Here is a 24,038-nt window from a genome sequence, read left to right as displayed (position 1 = left end):
ATGTGAAAAGATAAAAAGAAGAATATATTTGAAGACTTTTATTTATTGCATACTAAAAATCGAATACAAAGAGATGGCTTATCTCTTTAAATAAAGAGATAGCAAAAACAGAAAGAAGAAATCAGTAACTAACATAAGTTAGTTACTGAAATAACAACCTAACAACTAATTAGGCATGTGCTAAATTGGCCTATTGTGCATGTGACAAATGAGCCAATTTACTCAACATATGAAATATAAGAATAACTAATTGTTATTCTCTAATATATGTATTATTATCTTAATATTATATTCATTGTTTGTCAAAATAATTAATATGAAAGGTCATTGATTAAAATTAGAGACTTATTATTATAATAAAGATTATTATTATAATAGAGATGCTAATAATGAGAAATAAAATCTTTTATAATTTTAATCTAAATTGTTCTTGATCATAGGATTGTTGAGTTTAGGACATTATTAATTCAGATAGATCAATATATGTGTAATGATCTTTATTAAATAAAGATTAATAGATCTCATTGATTAAATTACACATATAAATAGTGCACATAGAGATATGACCATTGAACTGACAAAAAGGAGAATTCATAATGGTTAATATATTACCTTTAAATTGTCAATAGGATATTCTTATGAATAAATATATATTTTCCTTAGACTTGAGATTATCATAGTAATTGACAAGTTATTTATTATATTTTGATATCGGACACCTAATGTCTTATGATATTAGTTAAATGATTATTGGGTATAATTAAATCCTTGTAGAATTAATGATTAATCAAGAAAGAATTCATCAACTCATAGTAATGAGTTTGAGCTCTATAGAAATAAAGACATTGGCCAAGGAGAATTGAATGAATGAAGAAATAAGTTTCTTAAGTCATTCACTACGAGTTAACTTATTAGAATTTGACAATTATACCATATTCTAGAGTTAACATAGAGTTGTAAAGATTGAAGGAAATATTATATTAATCTTCTAATGGTTCTAAAGTAAAAGATGTTACTTCATTTCTATCCGGTCGTTAAGAAGTGTTGCTAGATACCAACCTTGATTAGTAAATTAATGAGTTAATATACTACTGGTTTAGTAATGAACCTACGAGGTCACACACTAACGAGTGTTCTGATTTTTGTTGGACGAGAAAATATTATTGATTAAATTAAATAGTTTAATTTTGTATATTTACTTTTAAGTGGAATATTATTTTATTTTTTGCTAGCACCAAAAATACAAATAATATTATTCTGTCATCTTTAATATAATTAAGTGAGACTTAATTGTAATATTTCAAAGGTTTAAAACTGATAGTCAGTTTTGAAAACCAAAAACCAAAATTTATGCTAAATTAATGAGTTGTTAATTGGCACTAAATGGATTGAAGAAGGTTTTGGTTTTATATATTATAAACCAAAATTTATGCTAAATAAATGAATTGTTAATTGTCACTAAATGGATTGAAGGAGCTTTTGGTTTTATACAAACCAAAACTCACATAACCTTCATGGTAGAAAGTAACATAGGCAATATACAAAGAATCATATTGTTTTCTTTTCAGTCCTTTCATTTTGGTTTTATTTGAGTTGAATTTTTGCTCCACAGATCAAGTGTTGATACAACAAGGATTGGTCTCGGTGTAGATACGTGTGTAGGACCTTCATACTCTTGAAGGAGAACTTTTTCGAAAGCATTGCAGTCTCCTGATGTATTTTTATAAATATTTTTTGTCTACGTATTATAGTGTATGCATATTTTAACACAAATAGATGAATTATTTTCCGTTGTGCATGTTATGAACATGCTTAATAAACCTTCAATTGGTACCAGAGCAAGTTTTTTGTGTTTTAATTTATGCTGCAATGTTAATAGGTTTTTTTAAACTGATTAAATTATTGAGACAATGATGACTTGAACATTTTGGGTTGTTTTTATTATTTCATCACATGATGATTGCATGAAATTATTGGGACTGAGATATGAACAATTCTTAAAATTATTCAAACCCTTAAACTTTATTGAGTGTAAAATGCAAATTGGTGGACTGTGAATTTTTTATTCAATGTGTTGAATCATGTTCTTAACTTTTATTCACAGTGATTATTTTGTTGATTTGATCACATAGTTATTGGCTTTTACATTCCTCACATGACTTGAATGTGTTGGATTGTGTAGAGTTTTATGAAAAACTAAACAATCTTATGTAAAAGTTTGTATCCAGCAAATACATATAATGAGTTATGTTATTAATATTTTTAATAGTTTATTTATAAGAGTGTAGAGATCAATATGTGTTGTTGTTAATATATAATAGTTATATATGAATGTGTTTAATCATATAATTATAATACTGTAAAATGTTGAATATATTGACTTTTGTTGTTTGCGGTTTTAATTCACTCAATGATTGGGTTTTAATTCCCAGTAAGTGAATTATTTTTGTTAACGTGTTGATTGTCATACTAATAAAAAATTAAATCTGAGTGATTTGGTTATATGAGTTAGAAACATATGAATAAATGTTTACAACAATATATTGGTTTATAATATATAATTTGATAGTTATTAATTAATAATGATTAATTAATGTACTAATATATAAATTAGATTTATATATCACAGTTACAAATTCTAGAATATATATATATATTTGTATATATATTAATCATAAGTTTCATGTGATGAGGTGTGATGGACAAAATTATTTTAATGTTCTTACAATTATTTTGTATAAGATACATTTTTTTAAGAGTGTGATAATTATTTAATTTCAAGAGACGATCTGACTACCAGAGGACTTGTAATTAAGAGGATTAACATGGTATGTGATACCAATTAATCAATAAAATTAATTTAATCACTAATCGCCTAGACTACCTAGGGAGTGTAAAGATTGATTGAATTATACATATAGAAATGACCTGACAAACAGGTAGCTATTTGTTATTTATTATTTTGAATAAAATTGTATGTGATACATTTGTCTTAAAATTTGCATTAGAAATGACTTGACAACCAAGTATTTCTCATAATTTTAAAGGCATTTATTTTATATTTACACTAGAAGAAATTTTTATTTCTTAAATTGCTATTGTAGTAAATGAGAGTATTTTATTTGTGATATATCTCTTTACATTAATATGTTCTCACATATTTGTTTAACTATGTGTAGATATTTCGACATGTCTTCTTTATCATTACGTTCGATACTCGCAGATGGAAAGTTGGTTGGAAACAACTTTCATGACTGGTACCGAACTCTGAGAATTGTTCTCATGCACGAGAAACTTATCGATACGATCGATAAGTCTGTTATGCCTGAACCAGTCAATAAAGATGATGTTGAGACAATTTTTGCTTATAAGAAGTACTTATAGGACTTGATGAGTACAAAATGCTTCATATTAGCATCAATGAGTCATGAAATCTAGAGGCAGCATGAGAACATGGACCCAACTGATATCATCGCATATCTTAAGAAGATGTATGGTGCACAAAGTATGACAGCTAGATATCAGTTGTCTAAGACTCTATTTAGGTCCATGTTGAATGTGAATGCTCACGTAGGACCTCATGTTCTAAAGATGATTAGTCTTATGGAAAAACTTGAGAAGTTGGGCTGCAAACTTGGGAAAGAGTTATCCCAAGATTTGATTCTACAGTCACCCCCTGATTCGTTCTCACCATTTATTATTAATTTTAACATGAATAAGATGGATTGTGACTTGCATGAGATGTTGAATATGTTAATTGACTACCAGAATCAAATTGACTCTGGAAAGAACCAAGGATCAAACTTGGTAGTTGGAAAGTCCAACAATAAAAAAGGCAAATGGAATAACAAGTCCAAAAAGAAGCCTTTCGTGCCTAAAGGTGGTGTGACCAAACCTAGGGACAAGAAAGGTGGTGTTGACCAAAGCAACGCTGAATATTTCTTTTGTAAGGAGAATGGACACTGAAAGAGGAATTGATGCAAATATCTTGATTTTTGAAAGAAAAGAAACAAGGTGAAACATTAATGAAAAATATTTTCATGATTTCCTTAACAGTTACAAATTCTTCAATATGGGTATTAGATACTGATAGTAGTTTTAACATCTGCAATTCGTTGCAGGGACACAAATAACTAGATGGTTGAAGAAGGGAGAAATCAATCTCCAAGTGGGGAATGGAGCAAGTGTTGCAATCAATTCTATAGGAATATTCTCATTAATAATGACGACTGACAATGTACTAGTCTTGAAAAATTGCTACTATGTTCCTAATTTTGTTTCGAACATTATTTTAATTTCGATGTTGGATATTCATAGTTATCGCTTTGTTTTTAATAAAGGTGTTTGCTCAATTTATAATAATGACATCTTTTATGCGAATGAGTATATCCAACACGACTTTTATGTTTTACCTCAAGTGTGTTTTAATTCGATTATGCATGTTTCTAGTATTAAAAGAGAAAGAGATCATCAAGTAAACAAAACATATCTTTGACATTGTAGACTCGGTCATATTGGTGAGAAAATAATTAGCAAGTTGCATAAGGAAGGTTACCTTGACAATTATGATTATAAATCATACATGACTTGTGAATCTTGTCTCAAAGGCAAAATGATCAAATCTCTATTTATTGGAAATGGAGAAAGAGCCTCTGAATTTTTGGGACTAATTCATACTGATGTTTGTAGGCCTTTGAGAATTCAAGCTAGAGGAGGATATTCTTATTTTATTACATTCATTGATGATGTTTCGTGATATGGTTTTTATATCTCATGAAACATAGATCTGAATCGTTTGAAATGTTCAAAAGATTTCAAAGTGAAATGGAAAAGCAAACTGGTAAAAGTATCAAGATGCTAAGATTTGATAGAGGACGAGAATATCTTAATGTTGATTTTCTTTATTATTTGAAAGAGAATGGAATTCTCTCACAATGGACCCTTCCAGGTACGCCACAACATAATGGTGTATCTGAAAGAAGGAATCGGACCTTATTAGATATGGTTAGATCCATGATGGGGTTCACTTATCTTCCAATAACCTTATGGGGATATGCTTTGGAAGCGGTAAATTATTTGTTAAATTAAGTTCGCACAAAATCTGTCTCTACAACGCCATATGAGATATGGAAAGGGCGCAAACCAAGCCTTAAGCACATTAAAGTTTGGGGATGCTCAGCCTATGTTAAGAGATTACAAACGAATAAACTTGAAGCAATGTCTGACAAGTGTAGATTCATTGGGTATCCTAAGGAAACAATGGGATATTATTTTTACCACCCTTCTAACCATACAGTGTTTGTGGCAATAGGAGGAACTTTTTTAGAAAGATAATTTCTTGCAGAAGGAATTCACTGTAACGAAATAATGCTTGATGAAGCAAACCAATGAAACATTTAATGCTCAAGAACATGATATGGAACTTGAGCAACCTTGCTTAGATGTTTTAAGTCTAACACAAAGGTTACCACCATCAAATGTTGCGGTTCATTACTCGGTTGCATTTCAGGAACAGGTTGCTGAACCAGTTTAGAAACAAATGGAACAACCAATGAATCCAGAACAAGGGGATTCAGATGCACAAGTGCCTCTTAGAAGATCTACGAGATCACATCATGCACCAGGTAGATTAAACTTGATGGTGCAAGATACAATAGCAAATGAGGATTATCATATTGATGATGATCCCAAATGTTATTAAGAGGCCATGCAAAGCTTGGACCATGAGAAGTGGCAAGAAGCAATGGAATCTGAAATGGATTCCATGAAAACCAACAAAGTATGGACTTTAGTTGAGGCTTCAAAGGACATAAAACCAATTGGTTGTAAATGGGTTTACAAGAAAAACATTGGAGCAGATGGAAAGGTTGAGACTTATAAAGCTCGCCTTATTACTAAGGGATATCGTCAAAAAAAAAGGAATAGACTATGACGAGACTTATTCTCATATGGCAATGCTCAAATCGATTCGGATTCTAGTTGTTATAGCAGCATACCATGATTAAGAAATATGGCAGATGGATATGAAAACAACTTTTCTTAATGGAGAGTTGAAAGAGGATGTGTATATGACACAATCAGAAGGATTTACACCTATGTCTGATCATAATAAAGTTTGTAAGCTACAACGATCCATTTATGGATTAAATCAAGCTTCTAGAAGTTGGAATATTCACTTTAACAACACAATCAAAATGTTTGGTTTTGTAAGATGTGAAGAAGAACCTTGTATTTACAAAAAGGTCAGTGGGAGCATGATCATCTTCCTATTGATATATGTTGATGACATATTACTCATAGGAAATGATATCCCGACATTGCAATCTACAAAGACTTGGTTATCAAAACAGTTCTCCATGAAGGATCTGAGAGAAGCAAATTTTATTCTAGGAATAAAGATCTATAAAGATAGATCTAGAAGAATGTTTGGACTCTCCTAATCCTTGTACATTGATACCATCTTGAAGAGGTATAACATGGACAACTCCAAAAGATGTTATTTACCTATAGGATCTGGAGTTACTCTCAGTAGGCAGAATTGTCCTAAGACTACTGAGGAAACACATGAATAGAGTATCATATGCTAGTGCAGTGGGAGCTATCATATACACCATGACTTGTACACGATCAGATATTGCATATGCACTGGGTGTAACTAGTAGATATCAAGCATATTCAGGTGAGAAACATTGGAAAATGGTTAAGACCATTCTTAAGTACTTAAGAAGAAGTAAAGACCAATTCCTTATATATGGAGAGTCTGAACTCAAGTTAAAGGGTTACACTGATGCAAGTTTTCAATCAGATAAGGATGATGTCAAATCAGTTTCTAGTTATGTCTTCACCTTGAATGGAGGCGCAATAAGTTAGAAAAGTTCCAAACAAAAATGACAATAGTTAATTCAACTACTGAAGTAGAGTATATAGCAGCAAGTGAAGCTGCTAAAGAAGCTGTTTGGATAAAAAAACTTCCTAACTGAACTCGATGTAGTTCCTTCGATGGATAAATCAGTTACTTTATTGAGTGACAATAATGGAGCTATTGCTCAAGGATAGGAGCCTATATCGCACCAAAAGAATAAGCATGTCTTGCAAAAATATCACCTAATTAGAGAAATCATTGGACGTGGTGATGTTAAGCTACAAAAGGTTGATGACAAAGATAATGTTGCAGATCCATTCACAAAAGCACTTGGCATAAAAAAGTTTGATAAGCACAAGTGGGAGATGTGAATGAGGTACACGACTGATTGGCTCTAGTGCAAGAGGGAGATTATTGAGATATAATGCGTTGGGATATAATGTAAGCCCAAGAACCAATTTTTCATGTTTATAATAATAAAGTTATATGTATTATTATCTTAATATCATATTCATTTTTTATCAAAATAATTAATATGAAAGGTCCTTGATTAAAATTAGAGACTTATTATTATAATGATTATAATAATGAGAAATAAATCTTTTATAATTTTAATCTAAATTGTTTTTTATCATAGGCTTATTGAGCTTAGGACACTATTAATCCAGATTGATTAATATATGTGTAATAGTCTTTATTAGATAAAGATTAATAGATGTCATTTATTAAATTACACATATAAATGGTGTATATAGAGATGTGGTCATTGAACTGACTGATTAATATATTACCTTTGAATTGTGAATATGATATTTTTATGAAGAAATATATATTTTCCTTAGACTTGAGATTACCATAGTAATTAACAAGTTATTTATTATATTTTGATATTGGACACCTAATGCCTTGTGATATTAGTTGAATGATTATTTGGTATAATTAAATCCTTGTAGAATTAATGATTAATCACGAAAGAATCCATCAACTCATGGTAATGATTTTGAGCTCTATAGAAATAAAGACATTGCCAAGAGGAATTGAATGAATGAAGAAATGAGTTTCTGAAGTCATTCACTACGAGTTAACTTATTAGAATTTGACAATAATACTATATTCTAGAGTTAACATAGAGTTGTAAAGATAGAAGAAAATATTATATTAATCTTTTAATGATTCTGAAGTAAAAGATGGTACTTCATTTCTATTCGGTCGTTAAGGAGTGTTGCTAGATGCCAACCTTGAATAGTAATTTAATGAGTTAATTTACTACCGGATTAGTAATGAACCTACGCGTCACACACTAACGAGTGTTCTGGTTTTTGTTAGACGAGAAAATATTATTGATTAAATTAAATAGTTTATTCAGTCATCTTTAATATAATTAAGTGAGACTTAATTGCAATATTTCAAAGGTTTAAAATTGATAGTCAATTTTGAAAACCAAAAACAAAAAATTATGCTAAATTAATGGGTTGTTAATTGGCACTAAATGGATTGAAGGAGATTTTGGTTTTATTAATTGTAAATCAAAATTTATGCTAAATAAATTAGTTGTTAATTATCACTAAATGGATTGAAAGAGATTTTGGTTTTATATAAACCAAAACTTACGTAACCTTCAGTCCTTTCATTTTGGTTTTATTTGAGTTGAATTTTTGCTCCATAGATAAGTGTTGATACAATAAGGATTGATCTGTGTGTGGATACGCGTGTATGACCTTCATACTTTTGAAGGAAATTTTTTTCAAAAGACATCGCAGTCTCCTGATGTATATTTATAAACATATTTTTCTACTTATTATAGTGTATACATATTTTAACACAAATAGATGAATTATTTTCCGTTGTTCATGTTATGAACACGCTTAATAACCCTTCAGTATTATTTATATCTAAGAATTAATCATGATTAAATATAAATGATGAATAATATAATTATAATGCGAATATTATATGTTTTTCTCATAATATTCTCTCCGTTTTTACAACTGTAATTTTTATAATAAAATATTTATAATTAAGAGTCATTCTCAAACTTCAAGATAATATTAAATATTTATTCACCAATTATACATTTACTTTCATTATTGAGGAGAGAGAAAAAAACAATAGAATAAAGATGCGAGAAGAATTGAAAGGTATACTATAATAGGAAAACCATGTTGGAATTATTATAATTAGTGAATTACTAATATTGTATAACGATCATGAATTTCATGATCTCAAATAATAAAAATACATATTTTGATTTAGGAAGGGGGTCCATTTATTCCAAGAGTAAGTTTTTTGCATCTTAGCCATCAATTTTAAGGAAATTCAATAGTTTGAATTAGTGAGTAGATTTAAACCATTATATTTCATAAAATTGATGTCTTAGGTGTAGAATAAGTCTTTTAAACTTACTCTTGGAGTAAGTGGATCTTCTCTCTTTGATCAATGTTTTTAAATATTTTATTTTGGTATCCCTTGAGGGTATTGGTGATATGATGATTTTCTTCAACTAAATTATTAAATTTATTAAGGAATCTTCATTTTCTCTTTAATGAGGAGAGGAGACTATAACAGTTCCTGATGCATTAATATATAGGTTCCTATTATTTCATATGGGCAAACTTGGATATCTATTTATTAAGCTCATATCAATTTTTAGAAGTCTTATGTAGTGTAAATATTAGATCACTTATTTTTTAACTCCTTCTATAAATAGTTTACACATTTGTATTAAATATAAGGTGTCCAATCGTTAATCATAAATTAAAAATTTTATAACAATCATCTACTTGAGCTTCATATTTGTGTGTGCAAATATACACTATTTATATTTAGACTTCTTATTTATACAATGCAGTACATCTTATATATCAAATATGGAACTATTGCGACCTTCATCACAGTTAAACATGACTCGATCACAAGGATCACCATATGAATATACTAAATGACACAAATCAAATATGGACGAGTGATGTAAACATTTCATGTAATGTGATCTCAAACATGTCTATTTCCAGTCGGTCATAATTTACACTTTGGTGAGATCAATCTATTATTTTTAACTATAACACAATAGTTACAGCAAAAAAAGAACAATAAATTATCAATTTTATTATGCATAAAACTAATATAAGATGTTAAAGTAAATCATAAGACATATAGGCTCTCATTGAACTAAGATATTCGTTATAAGGAATAATACTTATAGATCAAATTCAATAACATGAAGAAGTGAAAATATTATTAAGGATCCACTAAAGATATGATAAATGTAATCTCCAATGATTGTATTGTATTTCTTCAATAACATAAAGAATGTATCAATTTAAGAGAGGATGACCTATGCAACTTCTATCAAGTTATGCAAAGTGCTAACTCTCAAAAGTGGATTAATACCATGAAAAATGAGATGGAGTCTATACATGATAATAATAGAAAGCTCGTCTAGTTGATAAAGTCTGTACTAAAAAGAAGATATATATTATAATGAAACTTTTTTTATAGTTATTCGAATGATTCTTTTAGAAAAATAGCTCTGTTTGATTTAGAGCTTCATTAGATTGATGGAAAGACTATATTTGTAAATAGTAACACTGAAGGAACGATCAATATGGTGCAACCATAAAACTTTTTGTTAATTGTGTTCAAAATCTATGATATATAAATTTAAAAAATTCATCTACAAGCTCGTATATGTTATTTGTTCTGGTATCCAATATTAACCGCAAACTAAAACTAATCAAGTTTCATCAGATTCTTAAAAAGGTATTAGGCAAAACTTAAATACTCTTTTCAAATCATTATGATGTTATTCTCAATAAAATATGACATGTATAATGACGGGTAATTATACATATTATATTCTTGTTGGAAATGAAAACAATCACATGTATTAAGAAGACAAAACATCTCAAATAGCCAAATACGTTCATGGCAAGTTTAACTTGTTCCCACACTTGCACCTCCATGCTTCCGGGTAGTACTCCGCAATCACCGGTGTGCCTGGCGGCACCGGCAAATGGACCGGTGTGCAGGGTGTGCAATTGCCACACTTAGATGTGCATTGTGGCGGCGATGACCCAGGTCCACCCAGAAACCTTCTTGCCCAACCTAGGGAGAACTCTTTTATGCCTTCAAATATCATGCCTTGTCTAATTCTCTCCTCAAATTTCTGGCAAAATTATATAATTTTCCAATAATTATTGTTCAATCAACACAATCACAATTATAATCCAATTTAAAAAATAAACATGAAAGCTAATAATGAAACAATAAGGTTGAAATTCAATCACACAAATGCAAAATTTGGATGTAACACGTGGTTCTCTAACACCGTGTTAAGTTTAAATGATAAAAAGAAAAGAGAATGATTTTAATGCAGGAAAGGGGAAAGGAGAAGTATATGGAAGATGGCCGAAAGAGAAATCTTTTTCTAATATAATCAAAGGCGAGTATCTACTCATCCGATTGATGAGTAAGTAAATAAAAATGAGATCTTAATAAAAATGGATGAAAAGAATTTTGAACTAATTATTCTATCTCATTTCCCCCCAAGTTTTGAAGCAAAGATATTTTAATGAAATTATTTTTATCCCTTCTTCTATCCTTCAGTCCCCTCCATATTGTTGAACCAAACAAATAGATTTTAATTAATGGCCAAAACTAATATGCGAACAACATATTACTTCGCTTGGAAGGAATTGTCGTTGGATGAAAAAATTTAGTTAACAATTACCGTTTTGTCCACCTTTTAGAAGTCGTGATAACATTATACGAATTCAGTATAGAAGTCGTGATGGAATAGTATAACTTCTAGTCAATATAGAAGTCATGATGCCATATAACGACTTCTAAACGGAAGTTGTGTTGGAGTAATAGAACTTTCAGTCAGAATAAAGTCGTGATGACATATAACGATTTCTGAATGGCCTTTAGGAAGTCGTGATGGAATATAACGACTTCTGAACTAAAGTCGTAATTTGTTATCACGACTTTTGAACTATAACCAAAGGTCTCACAGAAGTCATACTTTAGTATCACAACTTCTAAATAACAACAACGGTAGTCAATCACGAATTTAACAGATGAAATTATGGACCATTCGATTTAACGGCTAAAAAAATAGTTCGTTTGGAAGCAAACTAACTTGCAGTTTGCAAGTTAGTGGCCACCTTAATTAAAATACTTTTATCCCTTCTTCTATCCATTAATCTCTTCAAACCAAACACAGCTTAATTGCAAGTGTGATGTGGGACAATGGGGTTATAAAGAGTGTGTGATAATGAAGATTGAAGAGTCAGTGATCAATTCAGTGTGGACCCAATGAGGAAGCATATGGGACACTACACTGACCATGCATCAGATGGCTCACACTGTAGTGGTCCTGCACCCTGCACCTATTTTGGCTCATTTTGGAACCGAATCTGTTTGTTCTAATAGGGTATCTGTGAGGATAAGAATTTGCAGACACTACAAAAATATTTTTCAATACCAGAATTAGAGTTAGACCTAGCTAGCTTAAATTACCCTAATAAAAGTTATGGATAAATTACATATATTATGCTTAAGGTTATGTTCAGTTTCACTTTTCATACTTAATATATTTTTAACTTCATTCCAACAAAATCCCAACTCATCTAAATACTTTTTACTAAAAATAATACTTAACTTCTTTTTATAATACATAACCCCTCTAATTATGATGAAAATAGTAAATATATGTTCGATGTAAATTTTAACGGCAAGAATTTACAAGTTTACACGTAAAAAGAATGTGAGTTATTTCAACATAATCGTTAAAATATATATATATTTTATTTTTTTTATTTTTTTTGTTTCTCATAGGTATCTGCATACCGGAGATAATTTTATCACATGATTATACAAAATGCTATATATGAATGCTACATAATGAAGTTGAAATAAGCTAAACCTTAGTACTAGCAGGTCATCATACCTTTGATTGATAAATCCAGGGTTATGAAGATTATAACAATTACATGATTTATTCATAAAAAACAACCATTGATTATGAATACACATTTATCATCTAATGGGCACCTGCACCACACTTTAGAGGGGCTAAATATTTGGAGTTAAGGCCCTACACCTACAATAGTAGGAATATAAATCTTTTATACCTACTGATTTGTACTATTATTTTTGCCACCTATGATAAACAACTAACTCATTAATAATTCTGATGACTTGTTTTTTATGGAAGTTAATCTATTTTTAGATGACTACTCATTGATGACATAGAGAACTATATGTATTTAAAGGGTATAGAAGATTTCTGTTAAAAACTAGAAATATGGAACATGTGATTACAGATTAAAGTAGAAGAAAATTTGTGTTTAGGGTTAAGGTGAAGGGTTTAAGAAATGAAGTGAAGGAGGTTTTGGGCTTGAGTCTCAACTACAACAAATTTGGAAAGAAAAGAAAAAAGTTATAAAGTGGTTTGATGGTTAGGGAGAAGGGGCAAAATAAAAGAGGTTGAAGGTTCGAGTCTTGCCTACAATAAATAATAATAAAAAAAAAGTATGTTATGTATATAATTAATTTATTTGTCCAATCCTACCGGAGAATCTGTATTAGCTTTGGCAAATATGGTACACCTTCTGGCATCTGCATTGGAAAAGGGGAGAAGAGGTGTGCTTTAGATTTAGGTGTACCAAGTTTATGTTTTGAAATAGTTTCATATAGTTAAGCATAATAAGAGGAGTGGAGAATAGCAATGTCATGATTACATACCTATACATGTAATAGTGGTGCCGGTTGCAGTGCTGAAAATCAGTGTGAAAATTGATAGCATGAAAAAGAAAGAGACTATGCCATAAAGATTGGTTTTGTTTATGACCTTATTGATATTGGTATTTTTCTTCCTCTCCATGAACAAGAAGAAAAAGCCCTTCCAAACGCCCCTAGAATAAGTAGCAACAACACTGTGATTGTTGCAAATATATGCCTCAGATACACACAGTTTTGAAGAGTAGAGTCTCAAGTCTCAAGGTATAAAGAAATAAAATGTTTTATTTACAACATCTTGCTTTGTGCTTTCCATCATGCAAGTATTAAGCTACACAAACACTTAAGTACTCCAACACTTTGGGCCCATTTGTCTGAGAACAAATCAGAAATCACACACGTTTTTCCACTCCTGAATGTAGTGTCACTGTAATAAATAAGCTAGTTAAAGAGAGTTCAGCTGCTCCCCCTAAATTTTCAAAACTTTTACTAACATATATATTAAATGTTTATATATTTAATATTATCTGATAAGATTTGATTATAAATTTTAATTAAATTTAATTGCATTAGCTGAAGTTTTGGTCAAATCTACTATTGGAAAAGACATGATAGTGGAAAGTAGAAAATGTGGATTGAATGGCATGGTTTTTCTAGTGAGGTGATTGTAATAAAACAAAGGTGAATGCATGGCTTCCTAATCTTTACCATGTTTGGGTCTTTGGTTCGTTTGGAGATTTTCTTATGTCTTTCGGGCATTCTTAAACCCACACAAACTAAAATAACACTAATCTCCATTTGATACAATAGAAATCGGGGAGAAAAAGAAGAAGGGGAGAGAAGTTAAAGAAAAAATGATTTTTCTTCTTCTTTAGTTTAGAGAAGAGTATGGGAACACAGAAGAAAAAGTAGAGTGAGACTATTTTGTTTCTCCTCTAATGAAGATAGAAAATAAAATAAGATAAGTTGTATCAAATTATGTCCCAAATCATATCTCATATTAATGATAATGTAAAAAAACATAAAATAATGAGTGTTTAAATTTTTAATTGACATTGTATATACTCTTTCTTTTTATCTAGTGTTCATCTGTTTCTCTTTTTTCAATCTATTTTTTACATATTTCTTTTTAGAGTAAATTACACAGACACCCCTTGAGTTTTAGTAAAATTACACAAACCATCCCTAGTTTTATACTTTCATTACACTGACCACCCCTGTATAAGAAATAAGTGTAATTTTTTAAACAAAAAATGTGATAAATGCAATTAAGTTAATCAAAACATGATATATTGTGTAGACAAGTCTAAATAATATACAAATCAATGTATCTTTATTATTTTTTTGTTACAAAATGCATCAACAATTATAAAGAAATATTGTTTAAATCACTCTTATAATGTAGTGTAACGAACCAAAAATAATAAAGATACATTGATTTGTATATTATTTAGACTTGTCTACACAATATATCATGTTTTGTTTAACTTAATTGCATTTATCACATTTTTTGTTTAAAAGATTACACTTATTTCTTATATAGGGGTGGTCAGTGTAATGAAAGTACAAAACTAGGGGAGGTTTGTGTAAGTTTAGAAAAGTGAGGGGTGATTTGTGTAATTTAACTAAAACTCAATGAGTATCAATGTAATTTACTCTTCTTTTTATTTTATTTTTTCTTGCACAACCAAATAGAGGCGTGACAGATTGAGGATTTGAGGGGGAAAGGTATAAATTAATGTGAATGGTCCAAAATATATAAATAAGGGAGTAACATGGTTTTAATTTTATACAACGAGAGGTGTAAAAATATAAATTATAAGAGTAATGTATACAAATATTTTCTTCACTCTCACATGCATATCCTAAACTATATGTGACTCCTCCATTGATACAAACCCTTTCCTTTGCTACTTGAAAATTATTGTTGCAATCAAATCATTAACATTTAATTATTTGAAATAAATTCATTTAATTTGAACTATAATTTTTAGTTTTAAGTTATTAATATATTATCAATAGTGAAAATGTGGTTGGGTCCTAATCATGTAACAATTTATCCATCTTTAAGCTCTCCCTCTATAATTACCTTGAATTCCACTCTTGCTCTATCTTTTTCTCTGTTTCTTTTCTCAAAGAAAAACTTTGTAAAACTCTTTCTTTACCTACTCCATTTTAACTTGTTTCACTAATAATTCACACTTAAAATGCTGTGTAGGAATTAGAATTTAAAGACAATGTTATGGTTGAGGAAAATGAAGTGACGGGATCTGCCAGACAAATTCATTAATTTGGCCCAAATCCAGTGCCAGCTTGTTTGTGCTGTCACTTCCCATAATAACAACAATTACTCTTTGTTTTATTTCTTACATTTTTATCATATTTACAATGTGTCTGTTTAGTAGTATCGTCTTCCCTCTTCTATCGGTCTCATATTTCTATCCTATTTTATGATATTTTAAATATGTATAACCTGAGAGATTTCTTAACATACAAAAAATGGATAAATCTGGACTAATAATTGGTGTAGTTCACATTTATTATTGTAGATATAGATAAAAAATTTAATACAAATTTACCCTTTTACATAAATTAAAATGCGTATCAGAATATACATTAGAAAAAAATTCACAAGAAAAGTACACGCACATAAACAAAACTGCTACAAAAGCTTGTCAAAAGGAAGAAAAATACAAATAGAAAAGGGAAGAAAAATTATGTTTGAAGATAGTAATTCAAGCAAAACTCTCATGTCACCTTGTTGTAAGAAGGAATGGAAAAATATATCTTGTTCAATAAAAGTATATTATTTTATGTGTTCAACAAAATTCTCATGTCATCCTAATAATCTAAGAGACTTTATACCACTAGATCAATATAAAAATAGGTGACATGTTTCTAGGAATGGTAATGTGGAGGGTGGGAACATCATGTGGTCCTTACCCAAATCATCTGGCGCTAACATTTTTACGTATTGGACAAAATAAAAAAGTGGGCTTTTAATTTATCTAAAATGTTTAACTATTCTTTAAAATATTCATGGGTCCTCTTTCATGGCCCTACACCAGCACTTATTTTCCTATTTCGGGATCACACTAATTCACCCCGTACATTTCTATCAACAGACCCTGCATCAGTATTATTTATTACCAAACGATTCCAAAAAAAGCAGAAATTAGAGTAAAGATATATAAAAGTACAAATATTTATAGAGTAAAAATGTATGAATTTGACGGTGTAAAAGTTTTATATGCTGTTATTGCATCATTCACAATTCATTTTTAATTTTTATTGACTATTCTTTACAAAAATACAAATAAGTGATGTATAATATATGTATATTTATATTGTTAATACATCTACTATCTTATTATTAATTCAATACGGTGATATTATTACCAAATAAGACATCTTCAAATATTAAAAGCTATATTTTGAAGGGGTATTTTTCCCTCAAAAAAATCTGATGTTCTAGAGATATACATTTAAATTTGGGCTTGAAAATGTGGGTTAATGTTCCATTACCTACTTCATTTCTTCTTCTAAAATAATCTATGAACCATCTCTCTTGCCCATTTCTTCAGCAAAGCTACTCACATAGTGAAAGTCATATTTCTTTCCAAACAAATCTGTATTTTACCACTCAACCTATTAAAGCTCATTTTTTTCTTGCATGTCAACATTCTTCTAATTGTTCAGCGACTATATATGTACGTTTTTTTTGTTTTTTCTCTCACCATTATTGTACTCGTACACTTTCAGTACAAAAAAGATGATTGTTTGAAAAATATTAAAGTTGTTTAAGCCTTTTCATTTCTAGAAGAAAAAAATATATATTTAAAAGTAAATCTTTTCACTCTCTGCATTTTCACTAGGATGATTTCATTCCAAACAAATTTGTATTTCCCCACTCAGCCTATTAAATCTCATTTTTCCTACACATTGACCTTCTTCACATTGTTAGGTAGGGGTAAGTATGATTCGACCTGACCAATAAACTTGTCTCAATTCGATCACTTAGGGACGGGTCTGACTCATCCAAATAAATAAAAAAGGACAAATCTGATTAAAAGGATAGAATCGTCGTCAAAAAGGGACGAGTTTGGGTCTATGTGCGGGTCACTCAACCCGTCCCTTATAGTTATATATCAAGAATAGTTGAATAAGTACATATCAATACTCATTATATTCAGCCCACATAACTCAAATATCTACAAGCCCATGAATCTTGATTGATAGAAAACAAGTTAATTATTAGTTTTTGTGTATATTGTGTGAACTCTAATTTAAGTTTCACTTTGTGTGAACTTTTGAGTATTGACATGTTATTGTCATTTCAGTTCTCATGTGTTTTTATTAACATTTACAAGAACACTTCAGCTTATCTTGACACTTGATAGTTTAAATTATTCTGAAATTTTCAATGTCTTGTGATTGTGAAAGTTTTTAGTTTGAATGATGCAATTTACGGTTTGTAGTTTGTATACTGATGTATGTGGGATACAAGTTTTAGTTGAGTTTATATACAGATTGTGATGATTTTGATTGTGCATGCTTAAATATTTGGAAAAAATCTATCTTTGTCATTTTGTCGCTTTTCAACCCGGACTCGTCGCTATATCTTGACCCGTCTTATTTTGGATTCGTCTCTCACATGCCTCATCTTAATTAGAGACGGCTTCATGTTCAAAAATTGACATGATCAATATTTAAGGACGAGTGATAGACATGTTTAACCTGTCTCAACCCGTCTCATGCTCACAGAGATATAATTGTACCCCAAATAATTTCATTACATAAAAGGTGATTGTTTACCTTTCATTTCTAAAAAGGTTTTTTGTCTTAAAGTTGTTTAAGAATTTTCATTTTTTAAAATAAAAATTATTTATTTTTACTTTTAAAATAATTTTTTCACCCTCCGCATATATTTTCACTATTTTCAGTGAACCGACTGGATGTGAGAAAATCCATTTTTGACATGCATTTTTCATGTCACCATTGTTGTACCTACTAATTAAGGCGCATATGTGAGGTATGTGATTTCTTTGCATGTTGGTTTTGTTAATCTATAGGTGAGAAAGGAGATTAATATTTTGGTTAGGGAAATGGTAAATGTTATCAAATTCAAATAATTTTTCTAGGAATAACAATTTCATGTGTGAATAAAAAAATATTTTTAAAATAACTATTTTCACTCTCTCCATTTTCATTAAGCTTACTTGATGTGAGAAAATCCATTTTTGACATGCATATTTCCTGTCACCATTGTACCCATTAATTAAAGGTATGTGATTTCTTTGCATGTTTGTTTTGTTAATCTATAGTGAGAAAAGAAATTAACATTTTGGTTACTACAACTCCATTCGTTATAACTTATCATTATTATTTGATTCTAAATATTTGGGTATCTTGAAATAGAATGATTTTGATGGTAAATGTTATGAATTAAAATTCTTATTTTTTTCTAGAAATAACAATTAATCTGAATTAATTACAATGATTTATTATTAATTTATAATGTGTTTGATGTAATGTTATTAACATACATGAATATTCCAAATATATGAAGAGAAAAATCTCTCAAATCTTCTTAAGATACGTATAGAAATAAAGAAAGACTTGTGTGAAGATGTATGAATGTAACTGTCAATAAAATCTTGCCAATACATTAAAATTTTAGTTCTAATTAAAATTTAGTCAAAAATGATAGCATAAAAAAACATAAATATATTTGTCTCTAAATACAACGTGTTATATATATTATAAGTCTATTAATCGTTATCTCAAAAATATCACGAGTTAATCTACTATCTTTTTATTATTTCAATGAAATGTAATTGAGTTTATTGAAATTGTATTGTCCTACCATTGTAGAATTTATTACTCTTTGAAATTGAATCATGCTCAGATATCTTCAAATTGAATAAAATCAAACGATTTTGATGGTAAATGCTACGAAATTCAAATTCCTAACTTTTCTACTAATACCATTTATTATGAATTAATTATAATGATTTGTTATTAATTTATAATGTGATTGATGTAATGTTATTAGCATACATGTATATTCCAAATATATGAAAAAAAATCTCTCAAATCTTCTAAGGTTTCGATTTTGGTGAAAAAAAGTGTATTTGTTTGAAAATCCATCATGGATGGTCCTCTTATCCATGTGCCATGGACGACCCAAACGTATATGGCTGGTCTCCATGTGAACCACATCACAAAGAACTACATCTTCATATTTCCCTATTGAAAAGGGAACCTCCACTTGCTGGTTCACAATAATCCCCCCAATCTCACTTAACCATTGTAGTTGGTAAGGAGTGGGATGTGGTTTAGTCTCAAGGTTTAGTTTTGAAACTAACCTTGAACTAGCCATGTTGGTACAACCACCATCAATACTTAATAGGCAGATGTTTCCTTGGACCAAACACCTAGAAAGGAAGATGTTTGTCCTTTGGTTGGCCTCATTGGCCATGACTTGGGTTTCAAGCCAAAACTAGCTCTGATGACCACTTGATGACAACCTCTTGGGGCTGCCTTTGAATTAAAGGATCGTTTTAGCTTGAACTTAGATTTGTGAATGTGTGAATTCGGTTTTGGGGAATTAGGGTAATTTTGGGGTAGATGTGGCTTCGGTTTGGGATGTATAATTAGGCTAGGGTTTGTGTATGGTTTGTAGGATGAAGGTGAAGGTGGAAAAGAATGGAAGGTGAGGAGCGCCACAAGCAATGCTGCTTGATAAGCTATGGGGTTCGCCACAAGCAAGGATGCTTGATAAGAACAAGTATGGTGGTGGCCACGGCCAACCTAGGTTTAGGAGAAGTGCTCTCAACTAAAACAATTCAAATTTACTCAAAATAAAACTTAACCTTTATTAATGATTTGATCAAACTATAAATAGGCAAAGTTGCCTTGGCTGAATAGATAAAATAGAAGATAGAAATCAAATTATCTTCTAGTAAACATAAAAATAAAATCCTAAGTAATATCAATTGGTTGAGCTGAATTGCTTGTTTGACTTAGTCTTGAGTGTAATTCGGTTTTGGTGGATGGTTGGCCGAATTTGTTGAGGAGAAGGAAGAGACTTGATCAATTTGACTTCATCTTGAGGAACTAATCATATTTAATTTGAATCCAATCTGATTTGTTGTTGGTTGGAGATGAGATTAGGATTCCCTATTTTATAGCCTTGTGCACCTTAAAAGATTGAGCTTCCTATCTTCTTTCCTTGTTTCTAGCCGTGTGCATCTTTGGGAGATTGATTAATCTCTCTTTAATCTTCATATAATCTTCTCTTTATCTCCAAGTTTGAAAACGTGTGCCATATACCCTTGAATTCAAATTCAAATCTATCTTCTTTCAAATCCAAATTCAAATTCAAATTCAAATTCAAATTGCTAAAACAAACCTATCTTCTTTTAAATTCGTTTTCCCTCCATGCCTTATCTCCTTGTTTGCCTTAGAGATAAAGTGTTAGCTGAATTGCCTTATCTCCTTGTTTGTCCTTATAGATAGAGTTCCTTACGTGCCTCCTTCCTTGAAATGATCATGCATTGACTTCCATTTGCCCTAGCCACGTGAAAGGCTTACCCTTGAACCTAAGTGAACTACTTGGTCACGAAATATGGACCATGTTACAAATAAGTCCCAACCCATATTACATGAATTAAATACTAAAAATACTTGAAGGAAATTAAACCTAAGACTACATGAGAATGCAATCTCATTTATTTGAATAATGCAAATAAAATAAACCAAACTATGCTATAAATTCTTTGCAAGAACATGGCCTCCAAAAATCATAGGTTGCCCCCCTTGGTTTACATCATACCCTCTTTCTTGAAAAGAATTTGTCCTCAAATTTGAGGTATCACCACCTCCTGGATCAAAGACCATCTTCTTGAATTGTAACAACCAATTCTCCACATATTCATCATTGATTATACCCTTGATGAATAGTCCAGCAATAACACATGCACCAAATAGTAATTTTGTGAGGAAACGTTCATCCTTAAAAAACTTCGTAAGAATTGAGTCATCAAGGCTTGTGCTAATCACATCCATATGAATAACTTGCCCAATGTAAAAGTCAGCCTCCAAAATGTATGGATGAATAGGTGCTTCTTCTTTAATAAGGTTCACTCCAAATTCCTGCAAAATGTTGTGAATAAAACTAGGCAAAGACTTGTTAGTAGTAAAAAGAATTTCTTTAACCTGGAGTGGAGGTAGGGGCTGTTTTGGAACCAAAATATTCTCACTTCCCTCTTTTTGAACTTTCTTTTCACACACAATTGCCTTTTTCTCCTCCTGAGACTTGTTAGTAGTAACTAAAATTTCTTTACCCTGTAGTGGAGGTAGGGGTTGTTTTGGAACCAAAATATTCTCACTTCCCTCTTTTTCAATTTCCTTTTTACACACAATTGCCTTTTTCTCCTCCTCAATTTTTTTCTTCAGAGTCTTCTGATCCTCAATCACTTGTGTAGGAGATAAGGGACGTAACACCAACTTTCGATTTTGGTGAAAAAAAGTGTATTTGTTTGAAAATCCATCATGGATGGTCCTCTTATCCATGTGCCATGGACGACCCAAACGTATATGGCTGGTCTCCATGTGAACCACATCACAAAGAACTACATCTTCATATTTCCCTATTGAAAAGGGAACCTCCACTTGCTGGTTCACAATAATCCCCCCAATCTCACTTAACCATTGTAGTTGGTAAGGAGTGGGATGTGGTTTAGTCTCAAGGTTTAGTTTTGAAACTAACCTTGAACTAGCCATGTTGGTACAACCACCATCAATACTTAATAGGCAGATGTTTCCTTGGACCAAACACCTAGAAAGGAAGATGTTTGTCCTTTGGTTGGCCTCATTGGCCATGACTTGGGTTTCAAGCCAAAACTAGCTCTGATGACCACTTGATGACAACCTCTTGGGGCTGCCTTTGAATTAAAGGATCGTTTTAGCTTGAACTTAGATTTGTGAATGTGTGAATTCGGTTTTGGGGAATTAGGGTAATTTTGGGGTAGATGTGGCTTCGGTTTGGGATGTATAATTAGGCTAGGGTTTGTGTATGGTTTGTAGGATGAAGGTGAAGGTGGAAAAGAATGGAAGGTGAGGAGCGCCACAAGCAATGCTGCTTGATAAGCTATGGGGTTCGCCACAAGCAAGGATGCTTGATAAGAACAAGTATGGTGGTGGCCACGGCCAACCTAGGTTTAGGAGAAGTGCTCTCAACTAAAACAATTCAAATTTACTCAAAATAAAACTTAACCTTTATTAATGATTTGATCAAACTATAAATAGGCAAAGTTGCCTTGGCTGAATAGATAAAATAGAAGATAGAAATCAAATTATCTTCTAATAAACATAAAAATAAAATCCTAAGTAATATCAATTGGTTGAGCTGAATTGCTTGTTTGACTTAGTCTTGAGTGTAATTCGGTTTTGGTGGATGGTTGGCCGAATTTGTTGAGGAGAAGGAAGAGACTTGATCAATTTGACTTCATCTTGAGGAACTAATCATATTTAATTTGAATCCAATCTGATTTGTTGTTGGTTGGAGATGAGATTAGGATTCCCTATTTTATAGCCTTGTGCACCTTAAAAGATTGAGCTTCCTATCTTCTTTCCTTGTTTCTAGCCGTGTGCATCTTTGGGAGATTGATTAATCTCTCTTTAATCTTCATATAATCTTCTCTTTATCTCCAAGTTTGAAAACGTGTGCCATATACCCTTGAATTCAAATTCAAATCTATCTTCTTTCAAATCCAAATTCAAATTCAAATTCAAATTGCTAAAGCAAACCTATCTTCTTTTAAATTCGTTTTCCCTCCATGCCTTATCTCCTTGTTTGCCTTAGAGATAAAGTGTTAGCTGAATTGCCTTATCTCCTTGTTTGTCCTTATAGATAGAGTTCCTTACGTGCCTCCTTCCTTGAAATGATCATGCATTGACTTCCATTTGCCCTAGCCACGTGAAAGGCTTACCCTTGAACCTAAGTGAACTACTTGGTCACGAAATATGGACCATGTTACAAATAAGTCCCAACCCATATTACATGAATTAAATACTAAAAATACTTGAAGGAAATTAAACCTAAGACTACATGAGAATGCAATCTCATTTATTTGAATAATGCAAATAAAATAAACCAAACTATGCTATAAATTCTTTGCAAGAACATGGCCTCCAAAAATCATAGGTTGCCCCCCTTAGTTTACATCAGATATATTGCAAAAATATTATGAAAGCGTAAAATGAATATTATGATAAATTTCATTATTTGATTAAGGCATGAAAAGCTTTATTGATAGTATATGAATAGGTAAGAAACTTACCTAACTAACTAGCTAACAAAATAATAAACACATGTTGTAAAACAATTCAACATGTGTAAAATGTATAAAATGTGGTATTTTTTTTTCAA

The 24,038-nt window shown here is 30.7% G+C and overlaps 2 protein-coding genes across 2 annotated transcripts; one reads left to right on the top strand and one right to left on the bottom strand.

Annotated features, from left to right (window-relative positions):
• The first annotated feature begins 3,453 nt into the window (after positions 1 to 3,453).
• LOC109337929 lies at positions 3,454 to 3,966 on the top strand. Its single transcript, XM_019575018.1, has one exon. It carries the CDS (start codon positions 3,454 to 3,456, stop codon positions 3,964 to 3,966), a length of 513 nt encoding a protein of 170 aa, XP_019430563.1.
• A 6,670-nt stretch (positions 3,967 to 10,636) lies between these two features.
• On the bottom strand, positions 10,637 to 13,904 carry LOC109337928 (EPIDERMAL PATTERNING FACTOR-like protein 6). The gene is made up of 3 exons (XM_019575017.1): positions 13,610 to 13,904; positions 13,437 to 13,483; positions 10,637 to 11,027 (listed from the first exon to the last, which is right to left on the bottom strand). Exons 1-3 carry the CDS (start codon positions 13,746 to 13,748, stop codon positions 10,785 to 10,787), a joined length of 429 nt encoding a protein of 142 aa, XP_019430562.1. The 5' UTR covers positions 13,749 to 13,904; the 3' UTR covers positions 10,637 to 10,784.
• Positions 13,905 to 24,038: the final 10,134 nt, after the last annotated feature.

The sequence above is a fragment of the Lupinus angustifolius genome, unplaced genomic scaffold (assembly GCF_001865875.1).
Source record: "Lupinus angustifolius cultivar Tanjil unplaced genomic scaffold, LupAngTanjil_v1.0 Scaffold_15_138, whole genome shotgun sequence".
In the NCBI taxonomy this organism is placed as follows: domain Eukaryota; kingdom Viridiplantae; phylum Streptophyta; class Magnoliopsida; order Fabales; family Fabaceae; genus Lupinus; species Lupinus angustifolius.
This window is presented reverse-complemented; position numbering and strand designations above follow the sequence as displayed.